We start from the raw sequence: 15,946 nt of genomic DNA on the forward strand, positions 1-15,946 counted from the left end.
CCAATCTCACAAAGACAAGAACGCAATGAAAATAGTATTAACACAACTTTAAGCTCTAATGACATTTCTTAGCAGGGGGTGGAGCAAAACCATCTTATATGTGGTGAGAGCACTCACCTGGGAAGTGGATCTTGGATGGGCTTTGTACTTTTTCCAGTGAATAATGAATGAATTTAAAGACAGAAAATGAATAGTGAATTAATTTCAAGATAGAAGAATTCCACAAAGCAGGAAGCACAGCCTACGATTTCCTCCTTCAGCTAAGCATCCTGGGGCACCAGACTACGTAACTAACCTCGCGACATTTCCTCTCATTCCAGTATCTTTAATCTCCACCTAGCTTGTAAGACCCCAATTTCTTCATTAAATCAAGGTATAAATCAGTGGCTGACCTTTGTGAAGTCTGCATTTGAAGGAGGTGAATGCAGCACACCAGTCAAGTGGAGACAGCAATTAAGTCAGTTAGTCAGAGCTTGGCAATAATAAACTGCAGAGGACCACAATGATGTGTACCTGTAAATGTTCATCATTCTTGAAGTATTTTTAAAACTCAGAACCACTTCATTATAGTCTGACCAGACTGTTTTATCCGAGTCAAAGTCTGTCAAACACTGGGAAAATTATACATTCTGGGTTTCATTGATAAATATGAGCAAAAAAGAAATGTGAGTACCGCCAATATCAAAAATGTTTCAGAATCCCTCTAACCTCTCCATCTGTGAAACTGGGTGATTCTTCTTCAAAATAATGTCTGAGACTGGGGACATAAAGTTCTGTAAGGAATGGATTTTTAAACTTGCTTAGGCATTTACAGATGTCTCTAGCTTCTTGGAATTCCATCTCTTCTTTATATGTAACCTTGGGTGTTTGAATGTTACTAAAATACTACTTGGCTTTTATGGACACTTTGGGTAAAAGTATATTGTCACCTTGCTAAATAGACTTTTTAAGACAGTTTTTATTTTTTTCAAGACAAAGTGACTGAAAATTCTTGAGGATGCTGAATAAAACACAGAAGTCTAAATCGCTTTAAATCCCAACAGACAATTAGCAACTGATTCTGGGATTGGGACACACCAAGTTTTTCTGAAGAAAAATAAGGCATATAAAGCAACACCAATACAGACCTCCCCAGTAACCATTGTGTTTGCTCTAGAGAGTATACATTCGACACTGCACTTGCATTGTTTTTCTTACGTAGCATGAGTTCTAGAATTTCCAGAGAATGTTTAATACGTAACAGCTAGCAAGGAAATAGGCCAGCTAAAGCAGCACATACCTCAGGCCTGCCATTTGATCATGTATCCTTGCTAGAAATAACTTCTGCACAGTAAAAATGGCTATAAGAAAAAGAATAAAACTTTGTGGTTTAGCCCTTCACCATCTTGTTCAATTTAACAAATACTTTCATTTTTCAGCTGCTGCAAATATTAAACAAGAACCACAAATTCACTCTGGAGAGTATCACAGTTACATCTGCACTGCTTTCTTGTATGATGACAGCTTTTGTGCAGTAAGAACAGCAGTGATCTTTTCAGTCATTGTTTTTGTCCTTTTGGTCAAAATCCGATGTATGCCACACTGTAAAGTGAGTTACAATACATACAGTGTATCTGAGGTCAAACACCCCATCTTATCTTACAATCAGTGTGACAACTAATCAGATAATGATCTTTTGTCACTTGTTACATACATAAGAAACAGCACCAATAAAATTAATATTCACCCACCAGCATAAAATGAAATGAGAAAATGGAACCTGAAGTTTCAATAGGCATAGCAATGCATTATAATAAATCAATTTTCATCTAGCATGGACTGTCCATTTTTTCCATGACGGTGTATTACTACTTCTGAGCGTTCATACCTGCTTGCTTTTCCCAGCATGCATCAAAAAGTGCAGAAGTCTACGGTCACTCGGGTGGTATCAAGCTGAGTTAAGAGAAAGATCAGGTGTCAGTAGTGAATGCTGTAGTTCTGTTCCAGAAATAACAGTCTGGTCAGCTAAAACAATCTCAATCTGGAAAAATCATCATTTCATGCTCCCTGCATTTCCTATAAAACCAAGCAGTCTCCAAAGTATACTAGCCTGTATTTGCAAACAGTGTGCAATACTTTCTTTTTTTCCCTGAGCATTTGCTCAGGGCTCTATTCTGTAGATGTGCTGTGTTCAGCACTACCAGAGTCGACTTTTTCACCTGACTGCTCTTGGAGTATCTGCACCAGCATATATAGTCATAATGGTAGGATTACATTAATTTCAATAACATGAATAGCAAAAAAGCACTAAAAGGGAAAACTACGTTCTTGATTTGTAGTTCACCCTCACCAATTCTGGGAAAATGTAGCTGAACATTGGTCAAAATTCAGCTGCAATTATATGTAAAGTAGACATCACTTAAGTCATTTATTCCAGATAATGATCTTTAAACTGAGGCTTTAACAAACATTTTAAATCTCTGTTTTCACAATCTTTTGGCAGTATCACCTCTTTCTACCCCCTCTCCTGCCTTTGACTTTTTGAAAGGCTACAAATTCCTCCCTGCATAGCAGATGGAGTACAGAAAATGCTACCTCAGATTTTAAAAATCTGACCTAGGAAAAGACATGATCAGCTAAGACAACTACAAAAGCATCCTGGCAAGGACCTACTTCACAGGGTAGCAGAACTTACCATTTTCTTCAAGCACTACTAAACTGTCCAGTCTTTGATAGATTTGAACCACTCTTGAGGTAGAGGTTCCCATACTCATTATGAAGAGTGTAACCCTAATAAAACTTGCGTAAATTGCAAGCTCTTCAGAGCAGTAATAACTTGCAAGCATTTGGAAAGGCACTTCTAAGTGGCAGGCAATGCTAAAAAAAAAAAAATTAACACTGATTTATTTCAGAAAATTTCTCTATGTTTAGATATTTAACTTAAGGGATATCTTTACAGGACACATTATTCTACATGTTGAAAACTGAACTTGCTTACCTTTCTCTCTTCCTCATCCACACAGTACTTGCAATTATCTGTAACTTGTAATTCTTCTCTTTTAAAGAAAGTTCTCATGTGAATCCTAAATCTGCAGATTTATCCATATAATAAATATGGCCCAGCAGCTTTTAAAAAGTGCCAAAATATATTAAAACTGAAACAAGACAGCAGTAGTTATATCTAGCTTAATTATAGAGGCGTCTGTTACTTGGGAACATGCAGCACAATGACAACAGCAAATGACATTTGCCATGCTTCCTGCTTATACTGGTTGTGGGCTGAGAGCTAAAAAGAGGTTCTGCCAACATGCACGCAGTGAATCTGCTGGCGCAGGACTGCAGTTGGACACCTTCCTCTCCCTAAGACTGAACTACCCATCTCTTAATAATCAGTCTAAGCTAAGCTCCAGTACTGGCTCTTATGGTGTAATGTGGTCCTCAAATCCCACAATGCCCACAGCAATCCAGGGAGCAGGTGGGTGCATGTAACTGAAGCCTGAATTTGTTCAAAGTAGACATTTGATATATTTTGGCTTGTACTACGACTCTGGTGATGCAAGCCTTCTGGCCTATCAGAAAAAAAACCAAAAGACCAAGGCATGGGGGTACGTCTGCAATGCACAATGCCCTTTGTTCAGCTCCCTCAGAACGGTGATACACTCGGAGGAGCTTCCCTTACCCACGCTGATTCTAAACGCCTGGCAGTATCTCCCTCCAGCAATGAAGGACAGACACGATGTACTGAAGCGGAGAACAGGATGGAAAGCACGTGCATACCATCACCCTACCACACCATTCCAGAGTACAACACACCCACTTCCTTCTACACTGAGAATACATTGCCAGTTAAACGAAATACAAACATGCACTCATTCTGAGACATTAAAAGGGACAAAACCCTGAAATTTGATGGTAAATAATTGCATGCATTGTTTCCACATGCTTAGTGTTTACTATGGTTCATACAAAGAGCTAGGAGACTTCTTTACTTGACTGCTGTAAGAGCTCCCTCTGTTGTTGCGCAGAACAACTCCCAGAAAACACGTTCCATTATCCTTCCATCTTTATCTTCAAGTAGCGAATTTTCAAACACTCCATCCTGCGAGGTGAGAATCGACACAATTTTCTGAGATAATTTTTCATGCTTATTTTCTGAACAAGCAACTGCTATCTTATTCCAGTCTTTAAAAGTACAGGCAGCATCATTCAGAACCTGTTTTAACGCATCTAAAAAGAAAAAAAAACAAACAAACCCAACCACATTTACAGATCCTGCATTTGCCCTAATAAGCTTTGTACAATTCATATTAAGCATACTGCACAAACGGTTTTATAGATGCATTATAAATCCTAAGAGTGAGTTAAAAAGAAAAAAAGCTGATCAAATTAAAGACCCTTAAGAAAAACAGTGTTTGTTTTAAATGGAAAAGCTTAAAAGGCCAAACCCCTGATTGCTCTCAAAATGCCTTCTGAAACCTGTAAGAGCAATAGAACAACGGTGGAGCCGCAGGTACTGAAGTTAAGGGCAGTTTATTGGAGCAAGACACAATAAGCACAATAGATGCAAATACCCACCCCCGGCTGCAGAAAAAACCTAATCTCCAGAAATATTATCTTTAAACTTAAGCACTTTTCCTGACTAAGTCCAGGCAGATAAGTATGAGTTTGTTTGCAGAGTAGTTCCAGGACCTGGCACTTGCTGCCCAGGCGGTTTGTTGCAGCTGCCTGCCCTTGGCTTGAGTTCATGCTGCCTGAAGAGCTTCTGCAGCCGTGTCCGGCAGTGTAAAAAAAAAAAGTCCATCTGAAAACTTACAAACCTTACAAAGAAGTAGGACTTTGTGTATTTTTTTTTGTGTGTGTCCTAAGCAGTAAGTGCTGAAGTTGCAGGATGCCCAAGAGCCAGCCTATAAGAGGCTCTGCTAGAGGTGAGCAAAGTGTCTGCAGTTATTCCAGTATCAGGGCTGCCCCGACGGGTGCTCTGTGCAACAGCACAGACTGAACCTGTGTGTGAGTGCAAGCAGGATGGGCCCTCAAAGCTGATACGGTGACCCTCAGCCCTGTGGGAGCTCCGGCAGATGCAAGAATGCACAGTTCACCTCACTGTGAAAGAAAAGCTTCTATTCAGATCACGTTATAAACTAGCAGCAATGAATCCAAAGTAATTTATAGGCTGAAATGGGAGTTAAATTACAATTTCAAGTTTGAAAGTTTATTACAATTTTGCTCTACTGACTGTTCTTGCTCATTTCCTCCAATAGCTCAAAACTGTCCTTTCTGTGACCAGCTCAGACAAAAGACAGGATTGTAGCTCCCACAGATGAAAAGGGTGGTTTTCTAATCCACTGTTGATTGAGACAGTAAATTAATGCAGCGTTAGGACAGTTTTCTAACAGAAAGAAGTAATCATCTGAAAAAAATAAACAAATACCAAGATTATTACATATTTGCATATGGTTACATCTCCCTTTCCTCACCATAAAAACCCACAATGACCTTGACTGATTTCCCTGAACACTGTGGAAAAGCTAGTAGTGACATTAAAATCTAACCTTCTTTTACTTGAAAAAAAAAAAAAAAAAAAAAAGAATATTTCTTTTTCCTGTAATTCCTCAACAAGCTCTAGATGAGATGATAACCTGAAAATCTTCCCTTATCTGAAATATGGCCAGGAAATAACAATGAAAACCTATAACTTCACTGAGCAACAACAGTCGAAGCAAGAATACATACAGAAGGAAAAAAGGACACCACCAGAAGGCAGCTAAGTAGAAATGAACCTAAGAAAGAACACAGGGCACCCTTCTTTCCTTTCAGCATTCGATTAATGAACTCACGATCCGCTAGAGAGGAACAACCTTGGTTTTAAAACTGTAGGCTCTGAGAACCCCCACAGCCTCCTACTGGGGACCTTGCCAAGAGGGTGTGGAGATTTTCTAGTGGGTGTACAAAAAGTAATTCCTTACTTCATCAGAGCACACACAGATTGATGTTATGATAAAATACCTAGCGGTGTTTTAACAGAGCCCTTCACATCTTGGCAAACACAATGACAAAAGTTTGGATATTTGTATTCACTTCAAATGCTTTCTGTACAAATGTGGTGCAAAACATCGCCGTTAAACCTGAAATAAATATATTGTAGAACAATGTTTAAAGACAATACAAGAGCGTTATTATTTACCTAAAGAAAAATGCTCCAGTTGCTGAATCCATTGCTCCAGAAATTCACCCCCTTTACATATGCACAGAGCAACTTTTTTGTGCGCGCCAAACTGACCAAACGCAACCTGAGCCAAAGCCAGGTATTTTGACTCCTTGCTTGGTTCCACTTTCCCACAATCATAAATAGTATCTCCTACTGCCTCAGGAAAGGATAACCTGAAGAAAACAAGGTAATGTAACAGAACAGTGTTACTAATGTGTCCCGTAACTTTGGAATATTTCAAAAGAAGCTACAACAAGTGGATTGTGTAGATGGGCATATTTCTGCTGGTGTAAGTATTAAACTATACCCCTTTCATCTCTTTTTCTCCTCTTGCAGCCTTAATACCCTATATTGAGAAAGTAACCTCTTACTTCTTTTCTTTAATCTCCCAATCGCAGCAGAGAGGGCCCTTAAGAGCACTGAAAGCAACAGGAGAATTCTTTCAGGGATTACTGCAACTCCAGTCCCTGCAGTTGGGAGGAACAACTGCAACCTTACAGTGTTCCTGGATGTGGGAGGTTCAAGGCTGGTTTCAGGAATAAGGAAATGGTTGCGCTGTTCCAAGTTATGATGGAGCAGAGTGGCCGTTGCCATGCGGTCCACTGGTGAAAGCAGCTCTACTCAGTACTGCCGGTATTTACAATTTGGGTTGTCAGTCTCACAATAACTCACAATAAACTCAGAGGAACACGTCAAAAAAAGGTGAGTTTTAGAAGCCTAGTCAGATTTCCAGGGACTATTAGAAGAACAGAAAATGGCTGAGCCATATAGCTTGCTATCCAACTTCATGCTTCCTCCAAAGCACAACGAAGATTCAAAGAACAAGCAGAGGAAATTTTGTCATATTAACAAAAGCAAGCTATTTTGTAGTATGACATTCAGAAGTAGCTCAGCTGGCTTTAACACTTCCCTAAGAAATTCTACCTGACGACACAGGAATGGGCAATAGGTAAAATTTTGCCAGGTTTACAGCGCGCAAGAGTGTGGCAATTATTACCTAACGTAGCACAGCAAAATAGTGCAGCAATTACAGGGATTTATGCTGTCAAGTGTTATGCAACCTGTCTGCTACAGGTGGTGTTACCAGTTTTGCCTGCAATCTAAGTGGTTTAGGATCTATTTATTTTTACTATTGTAAAAGGCTTTTAAAATCAGTACAGAACTTTATAGTTTTCAAATAGGAGGTAAAGCTCCTATTTACCTATACAAACAAGGCATTGTTATGTTCCAGTTACAGCATATTTTTCAACTGGCTTCTCCAGCAAACAAAAGCAATTTGCAGATCCCTCACTACTATAAATAGCTGTAATACGTGAAACTAGAACTTACAGCTGCTTTTCACTCTTCCACGCTAAAGGAACTAAGCTGTTACCTACTAACACTGCATTTAGTAATATTTTATGATTCCCGAGGTGGTCATAAAGCATGGCTTGAGAAACGGCTGTTCAGTGTGATGATGTAACTAGCCAGGTCTTATTACTGTAAGAACAATGATGACTTCAGCATGTCAAAAGAGCAGGCTGTAAGTGGTTTTTTTGCATTAGGAGGATAGGTTATGGGTTAGGACTGAAACAAAGTGGTGGTATTTTGATCCTGACACGAGAGGGTTTAGAATCTCAATTTAAAACTAAAATATGGCCTAGCATTAAAGAATGTTGTTGCTCTTCACAGGAGTCTTTCAGCAGAGAGGCACCCATTACAGTTAATTGAATACCAGACTGTTCTAGTAGGATTTTCACCATTTCAAACAAATCTACGCTGGATTAGATTAGATTTCTCAGATAGTTTAAAGTATTTTCCAAATCAAAAATGCAGAAAGAGACACATTTCTAGGAATTCAAATATGATGTTATCCTATCCCCATACGTAGAAACACAGAGGTCAAGTGCAGGTAGAGGGTTTACAGTTTAAAAATGTTTTTAGTGTTTGAAACTGTGGATCTGGTACTGATATGAGCAATAAAATGAAAGAAATTAATATCCTAGTAATTACAGTTTTTTTAATCCACAGAAGGCTTTGAAAATCTTATATCTGCATAATTTTTTAACTACAGTGTAAGAGAAAAGTGTTTCAAACAAAGCTGGAGTCTACAATGCTGTAACAAAGGCTGACAGCCACCAAAACAAAATGTGTCCTTCAGAAGGAGCTGTTGATATTACTTGTTTGGTTATTTGCTTATATTGAATTTAGGATTTAACAAAATAACAATACAAAAATACATCCATTAATGTATTTTTAGTTGTGTTTTGTTTGAAAGGATTTACCCTGAAGAAAAGGCAAAGCCTCGTGACAAAGAATGGCATATCCTGCTGTGAATCTCAGTGCAGAAGAACCATGTACCTTTGCTGTTTAACCCAATGCGCTACTAGATGTCATTGCTTTTCAGACGATGCACATTTGACTGCTCCCAGAGTTATGGCTGAATTGGAGCGTATCCAGCTACAGTACTTTAGTTTATCAGAGTGTCAAAATGTTTCAGCAAAGGAGTTTTCTTCCTTTCAGGCAGCTAATAGCTAAGGAGATGAAAACAGAAGTCATTGGCTTGAGCACCCAGAAAAGTATCTCTCACTATTTAAGACTTCTTAAGTTTTAGACTTTGTTTGCTGATACCCACCAAATGCCTCTGACAAAATTCTTACTAAATCTTTTATGAGATTGAGTCTTATCAGATGCTTTGTTAATTACTGCAAATGAAGGTTGCACAAAACTGAAGGCAGAGGGTTCATGGCAGTATTTTACCATTGAGAGGCAACGGGTAAATCTCAGGGAGGTTTACAGAGTCGTGGGGTCTTTAAAACATAGTTCTTCAAGTGAGAATACAGAAAACATGACATCTGCTGGTAAGACTACAAATTTTGTAACTTTGTAATTCAGATCCTGTATACTAGCTTATCACAGTTTTTCTCTCAGTTATTGCCTTTCAAACTTGAACAAAAGCCAGTAAATTGCGCAAAGGGAAAAAAATAACAACCAACTGATCTTGTACAGCTTAGCAATGTCCCCATGGCTCCTTCCAAAGGAAGGACAAAATACTCCACTGCTTCATTCTCTGACATCATCAGTATCATTGAATTTTGTGTTTCCAGTTGCAAACAAAAACACTGAGCGGACGATGAAATTATGAAGACTATTTTGCATTTATCTGGAATACTGAAAATAATCAGTAGTTTTTATATACCTTAGATTACAGAAACTAATTTTAATGAATCTAACTAGAATATTGCTTTATGACTCAAAAGACTCAAAAGAGTAATTGACACACATAACAGTAAGGACTGGACTTTCAAACTAGTGGGTAAGCCTTTGATCTTGGCTACTGCACATAATTTGTCAGTAGAAATCAAAAGGTTTCAGCACTGTGTTAGGAACAGATTTATACTGGACCTTCAGATAACTACTGAACCCAACTCCTCACCAACCAGAAGAAAAGCGGTGGCTGTGAGTTCTCCCTCTCTGCCCCTTAGGGCACATCCTTAACATACAACAAAGGGAGGGAAGCCTTACAGCCTTTCTGATTTTCCGTTTGGAATATTAAACATAAGGTTTAAACCCACACAAACGATTCTCGTTTGATAAATCCCAAATTCCTAAGAACTGACATCAACAAAGACCCTGTAAGAATGGCCCCAGTTATCAAGTTCCTACATTTAAGACACTTCAGAGCTTCTTCATTATAGAGAATTCCCCAAGGAGACTTTACTGTGCAATTTGCCACAGCATCATACTGACCATTGGAAAGTAATTCACTGAAACTAGGAAAGAGGAAGAAAAAAAAATACAGAACATGGTATGTTATACAAACTTTAAATAAATACACATATACATATGTAAAATGGGTGGCTGATGGTATAGCAATCTAGTCAAGAAGCCCTAACACACAGAATACACAGCTTTAAAATATACGTATTTAAACTTAATGTATCTTCATCACACCATTTTCCAGTATGAAGCAGCAATTTTGTTTCCACGCATCCAGTTACATCTCTTCTGCCTCACGACCTAGTGCTTCTGACAGCATCCATACTGAAAACTTTGAGGAACCTGGGGGGGAGTTTTATCTCTGGGCAACTGGAAAAAGAAATGAACTATATTTTAACATATGTCTTGTAAAACACTGATTTGGGAAGGACTAATCTTATTAATCGATGGCCAGGAACAGGAGAGAGTTATATCTGTGTAACAATTACACAGCAGGCCGTATGAGATGAGTTGATGAACTAATTCCTATTTTTAATCTCAAAGGATTATATTAGCAATGAGATCCAGGCACCCAGAAGTAGACAGCTGGATTACTGGGGTTTTCAAAAGCATCTGATGTCCAATTTCCTCCAGGCATCTGAATGCTTTTGAAAAACCCTCCAGTTGTACATTTTCATCTGTACTTGCAGAAATATATTTAAGATTAGCTTGTCAGTTTTCACAACAAACAGAACCGCTGGTCTCTTCAATTTCAGAACCTTTAGAAAAAATTGTTGAACTCAGTTTGCTGTCATACTGTTCTGCTGCCCTCAGTAACACCCATCCCCCCAGTTTGCCATGTTATTCTACTTCAGACTGCGTATGGCAAGATAAGTGGCTCTCTTCAGAATCCTACTAGGTACGTGCAGCTACTTTACAATATTTCATCAATATAAGACAATAAATGAGAAAAAGTTCACAACTCACTCACTTTCCCGTATTTCTTAACTGCAGGCGGTGCATCTTAGCGATGCAGTAGGCTCACTTTGAGGCTTTATAGGTTTTACAGGTGGAGAGAATCTGTGTGTGTTTAACTTCCAGGCCTGACTTCCAGGTTTTCTGCAAGCAAAGCCTTTGCTAATTACACCTCAGGTTTGACTGCACAAGGATCAGCACCAGGATGTGAAGAGCAGAAATCTAACAGCACGTTAGCAAGGCTTTACACAATCACTGGCAGCTTTCATATAAAAATAAAATGAGAATTGAAATATTTAAAAAATATAAATGAGAGAAGCCAGCTACAACTAAATTATGTCCTAATTAAACCAATATATTTTGGTCTAAACGTTATTAGAGTTAACTTACTTGTCTTCAAGTAACATTGCTCTTTTCTTGTAGTATAATAGCTTCATGGACTCAGATTCCAGAGCTTTTAATCTCCCGTGAAGAAAAGATGCATTCCTTCAGCCATTCCTGATTCTGGCAATAAATGCCTCATATTCCTGTTTGATTAAAGTCAGGATATTCTTCTATGCTGTAACATACTCTATTATCTGTGAAAGTATTTTTGGGCACGATATTTACCTGGAGAGAACGAACAGAAAAACAACTTTCTGGAACTTTCTAATAAGCGTGACAGGTTTAAAATAAAATTAATAGATTAAATAATACTCCTCAGAGCAAGCTCCATAGCACTGCTCTAACAAAATAAAAAAACAGCCCTGAAAGCAAGTAACATTGTTCAAGATGAGGAAAATACAGAAGAACTTCACATTGTGAAAGACAGCCTCTAAACTGACCTCAGATTCCATAATCACAAATGTTATTAAAAACTAAGGCAATCAGCACTTATCTGGACAGCTGCAGCATCCATTTCCATGTAATAGAAGATATTTTCTCTAGGTGGGCACTAAATGTCCTTAGTACTCACAGGTGTGGAAAATCAAAGGAGCAGGGACTGTACATTTTAATGTCTTAAAGTAGCACTCCAGCTAAAGATTTAAAAACAAACCCAGTAACCATTACTCCTATCCACCTCAAAAACTAAGAATCTTTATCATTCTTGGCACCTCCCGTCTCAGTCAGTGTCTGAAAAAAGCAGACACAATCAGGCAGGCAGGAGTCCTTCAGGAACTTCAGCAACAACCTTTCAGCTGAACTGAAGAGCCATTAACACTGTTATAGGACATACAGGATATATGTCATGGGTCTTTTTAGTTACATAGATTTTCTCCTGGTTTAGGACAGATTTTTAATGCCTTAACATTCCAAAACTGCCAGAAAATTAAGAAAAGTGGTTATCAAGTGTGAACCCAACTATAACTTCTGGTAGTATGAATTCATCATAGTGGCTTCTATTCGACTGCACAAAAACCAGCTGGGAATATACCAATCCTTCGTTTCTGTAACTACACCAATAGGTCACCATTAGTCTGCTTACACCCCTTTTTCTCCAGAAGACAAAGAAGCAGCAAACCACTTCTTACTTGTTATTTTACCTGAAATTATTTACCTCATTTACCTAAAGAACATTTACCTTGTCAAACACATTACTGTCTATAACATAACGCTCCTCATACGGTCCTTGCTCAGCGCATCACGCTTGCTCAGTTTCTGTCAATGTACACGCTCGTACACTCTCCAGAGGTCTCTGGTCCTTTTCAAAAAGGGTGTGAGGGAAGACAGAATGTTTCTCTGCTCCCATGCAATGGCTTGGCATAGCAACCTAGCACCTTTCTCACACGAAGTCTAAGCCTCTTTCCTCCTTTGTTCAACAACTGCCTCAGGTGAAAACCTGGAAGAGTTGAAATTGTTAAAATAGCATCAGCTGATACTCATGCATTCAAGCAAGTCTTCATTCCGCTTTAACCCTTCCCATATTAAAATCATAAGCATAAAACCACCTAACAATTTCCAAATTACTGTGACTCTCTGTTGTCACTATATGTACCTAGTGCTCCACTCTTCCTAACTTATCTACGGTTTCTCTAATTTTAAAAATATTTTCCCTACAAACCCAGATAAATCCAGCACTGATCTTGGGGAACCCGCAGGTAGCAAGGCTGCTGTAGAATGTTTTTAAACTGCTTCCACAGGGATGGACCGAGGCGAAGGGCACCGATTTCTGGGATTTCGTGCTGCAGCGCAGACGCGCAGCCATCCAGCAAAGCGGCGGTGCCCAAACCGCCCCCGCCCCCGCCCCCGCCCCCGCCCCCGCCCCCGCCCCCGCCCCCGCCAGAAGCGGATACGACTTCCCCGCCAAGCCCAGCCTGGCTGAGCGCCGCCTGGCGCCTGAGCCGTGAGGCGGGCTAAGGAACGCCCTCAGGGCGGGCTGAGGGGCCCGCCGGCTCCTCCCCTCAGGGCGGGCGGTGCCCTCAGCTGCGCGGAGCCGCACCGCGGTGCACGGCGGGAGTCGCAGTTCACCCTCCCTGCCGCCGCCGCGCCCCTGGGCCGGAACTACAGCTCCCGGCAGGCCCCAGCGCGGTGGGCGGTGGCGGGGAGCGACGGGAGCCGTAGTCCCACCGCCCCGCCCGCCCCTCCTCCGGCGTGGGTGAAACCCCGTGCGGGCCGGCGCCGCGCTCTCTCGGCGAGCCGCCATTAGGCGAGCAGGTCGCTCAGCGGCTGCGTTCCCGCCTTTCCCTCCCCCCCCCCCGCCCTGCGGGTGCCGGCCTCGCCATGCAGATCTTCGTGAAGACCCTCACGGGGAAAACCATCACCCTCGAGGTGAGGCGGGAGCGATGTCCGGGGAGGGTTCGCCCTGCGGCGTGGCGCAGACTGGCGAGGCCTGGCCCCATCCCGGCCCCCCGCCCCCGGCCTCTCCGGACTGCCCCATCTACCCGAAGCGGCCGGCCGGCGCCCTCCGGAGCACCGAAAGGCCCGAGTGCACGGTGGGGCCCTGCCACCGCCCGAAGCCGGCTGCCGGGCGTGGGGCCCATAGGGCCCTCGCAGCATGGCCGCTGTGTCTGGGGCTCCTGTTTCTGCTACTTTTCTGGCTAAAATAAGAGGCCAAGAGCGTTTTGACTCAGGTATTTTCTCTCATAATAGGTTGAGCCTTCTGATACGATAGAAAATGTAAAAGCTAAGATCCAGGATAAGGAAGGTAAGTTCACGATGCACTTATTCTCTTCCCTGTCGGACTGATGCGTGCCGTATGCAGATGTGATTGTTTGCAGCTGCCTATTATTTTAAAATTTCAAAGTTCCCATTTCTCATTTAATTTTGATCTATGTCACCATTAGGCATTCCTCCTGATCAGCAGCGACTTATTTTTGCTGGTAAGCAGCTAGAAGATGGACGCACACTGTCCGACTACAATATTCAAAAAGTGAGTAGGAAAGTCCGATCAGAGTGTTGTAGCTGGCACTGGCAGAGCAGATTGACCTTTGCTGTTGAGCCTAAGAAATGCTTCAGATGGCTTCAATGAAATCAGTTGATTTAGGGGCAGGTAGCTCTTCTGACTGGGGAAGCACTGATGCTGGGACTAGAATGGACAGTTACTGCAGCCCAGTCTATAGTTTTAGGTTAGAAGAAAAATATTTCTAACAGCTTCTGCTTCCAGTGCTTCCCTTCTGTCAGCCCTGTCCCCCTGTGGAGAGCTTATTTAGGGGGCTTGTGAAAAGTCCAGCTCAATTCTGCTGCCAGATTAACCTTACAGTGAGGCCAGTGAGCACGACTAGAAAGGAGGAGCAAGGAGTTCTGACAATTTGGCTTAGTTACATCATGAAAGTATTCTGCAAGTGCAGTTAGAACTGAGGAATATACTCACAACAGATTTTACAGTAATTGAACCCTCTGGGGTTTGGGATGCAGCACCCCACTGTTGTCTGGAACATGTTCATTTACAGACTTACTAGTGAACAATCCTTTCAGAGCTTTCCTAACAGCCTGGCAGTTGAAATCTTTCTGTAGATAAAAGAAAAAGCCTGCTTGAACACTACTCTTGTCTTGAGAAAGCATTTTGAGTCTGTTTCACATGCTTTACAAATAGGAATCAACTCTTCACCTTGTGCTGAGACTTCGTGGTGGTGCCAAGAAAAGAAAGAAGAAGTCTTACACTACTCCCAAGAAGAACAAGCATAAGAGAAAGAAGGTTAAGCTGGCAGTGCTTAAGTACTACAAGGTATGTAGAACTAAAGGAGAAACTTGATGAAAACTTAGCTCTCACCAGGAAGGACATGAAGCCTGTAACTAGTCTGCACATAGCCTGGCGTATTTGAAGTCCTTCCGTTTGCAAATATCCCACCAGTTAAATAGAAGAGAAACTGTTGCAATAGGGCACTTCTGAACTTCAAGAAGTTCTATGTAGCATCTATCACAAAAACTACTTTGCCAGGGAAAAATTCTCAGAATTACCATTGATGCTAAAAGGTGGTGAGCATATATATATGAGATCTTGTCTCTTTGCCCTTCCCAGGTGGATGAGAACGGCAAGATCAGTCGTCTGCGTCGGGAGTGCCCCTCTGAGGAGTGTGGAGCTGGAGTCTTCATGGCTAGTCACTTTGACAGGCACTATTGTGGCAAGTGCTGTCTGACATACTGCTTCAATAAGCCAGAAGACAAGTAAATGTACTAGACAATAAAAATCTGAAATTCTGTACGGTTTAAGGATTTATTTCTGCTTCTTGTGGCACTGTATTTCCTCCCTGCTGATAAGGGAGAAAAATCTGTGAAACTTTGGGTGCTGACTACCAACTAGGATGAAATACTTTGAATCTAGAACCGAAGCAGCAACTTCTTCTGAAGAGTGGCTTTGGTTAGTTAAGTCTCCTTCAAAGGAGATAATGGGTAGCAATGGCAGGGGGAAAAAAAACCCAACACTCCAGCTAACCTTAGAAGTGGGCTCTCTACCCCTCTCATATTTAGAGAGTACAGTAGTAGTTCTAATCCAGAAAAACAGGAGATCAAGAGGTCCAAAGTCATGTCTACAAGTGGGTCAGCGCTAGAGAAAAGGGTAGCGGAGTCCTGCTAGCAAAATGCAGACTAGATACTGAAAGGATGTATAGCAGCACTGAGGAGGAGAAAGAATATGTCTCAGCTATTTTGGAACCAATAAGAGAGTGATCAGACATATTTATACTGTAATGG

At 41.2% G+C, this 15,946-nt stretch overlaps 2 protein-coding genes and 1 long non-coding RNA gene across 3 annotated transcripts; 1 reads left to right on the plus strand and 2 right to left on the minus strand.

The window, feature by feature from the left end:
* Positions 1-3,546: 3,546 nt before the first annotated feature.
* CLHC1 (clathrin heavy chain linker domain containing 1) lies at positions 3,547-9,189 on the minus strand. Its single transcript, XM_075089736.1, is given in 5 exon segments — positions 3,547-4,295; positions 6,011-6,101; positions 6,161-6,431; positions 8,518-8,631; positions 9,160-9,189. Coding segments are annotated over 5 exon segments (837 nt in total). The 3' UTR covers positions 3,547-3,964.
* On the minus strand, positions 9,188-13,034 carry LOC142055785 (uncharacterized). Its single transcript, XR_012660049.1, has 3 exons — positions 12,399-13,034; positions 11,228-11,446; positions 9,188-10,252 (listed from the first exon to the last, which is right to left on the minus strand). It is a non-coding gene; the product is annotated as an uncharacterized LOC142055785 (long non-coding RNA).
* Positions 13,035-13,221: 187 nt separating this feature from the next.
* RPS27A (ribosomal protein S27a) lies at positions 13,222-15,466 on the plus strand. Its single transcript, XM_075088133.1, has 5 exons — positions 13,222-13,585; positions 13,907-13,961; positions 14,101-14,186; positions 14,850-14,981; positions 15,276-15,466. Exons 1-5 carry the CDS (start codon positions 13,538-13,540, stop codon positions 15,423-15,425), a joined length of 471 nt encoding a protein of 156 aa, XP_074944234.1. The 5' UTR covers positions 13,222-13,537; the 3' UTR covers positions 15,426-15,466.
* The last annotated feature ends 480 nt before the right edge of the window (positions 15,467-15,946 follow it).

Source organism: Phalacrocorax aristotelis, chromosome 3 (assembly GCF_949628215.1).
Source record: "Phalacrocorax aristotelis chromosome 3, bGulAri2.1, whole genome shotgun sequence".
NCBI classification, from domain to species: Eukaryota; Metazoa; Chordata; class Aves; order Suliformes; family Phalacrocoracidae; genus Phalacrocorax; species Phalacrocorax aristotelis.

What these genes read in the sequence shown, in the direction of transcription:
- RPS27A (XM_075088133.1), top strand. Translation starts at nt 13,538, where the DNA reads ATGCAGATCTTCGTGAAGACCCTCACGGGGAAAACCATCACCCTCGAG. An exon ending in TAAGATCCAGGATAAGGAAG is followed by an intron (nt 13,962 to 14,100) that starts GTAAGTTCACGA and finishes TGTCACCATTAG; the next exon opens with GCATTCCTCCTGATCAGCAG. An exon ending in CAGTGCTTAAGTACTACAAG is followed by an intron (nt 14,982 to 15,275) that starts GTATGTAGAACT and finishes TGCCCTTCCCAG; the next exon opens with GTGGATGAGAACGGCAAGAT.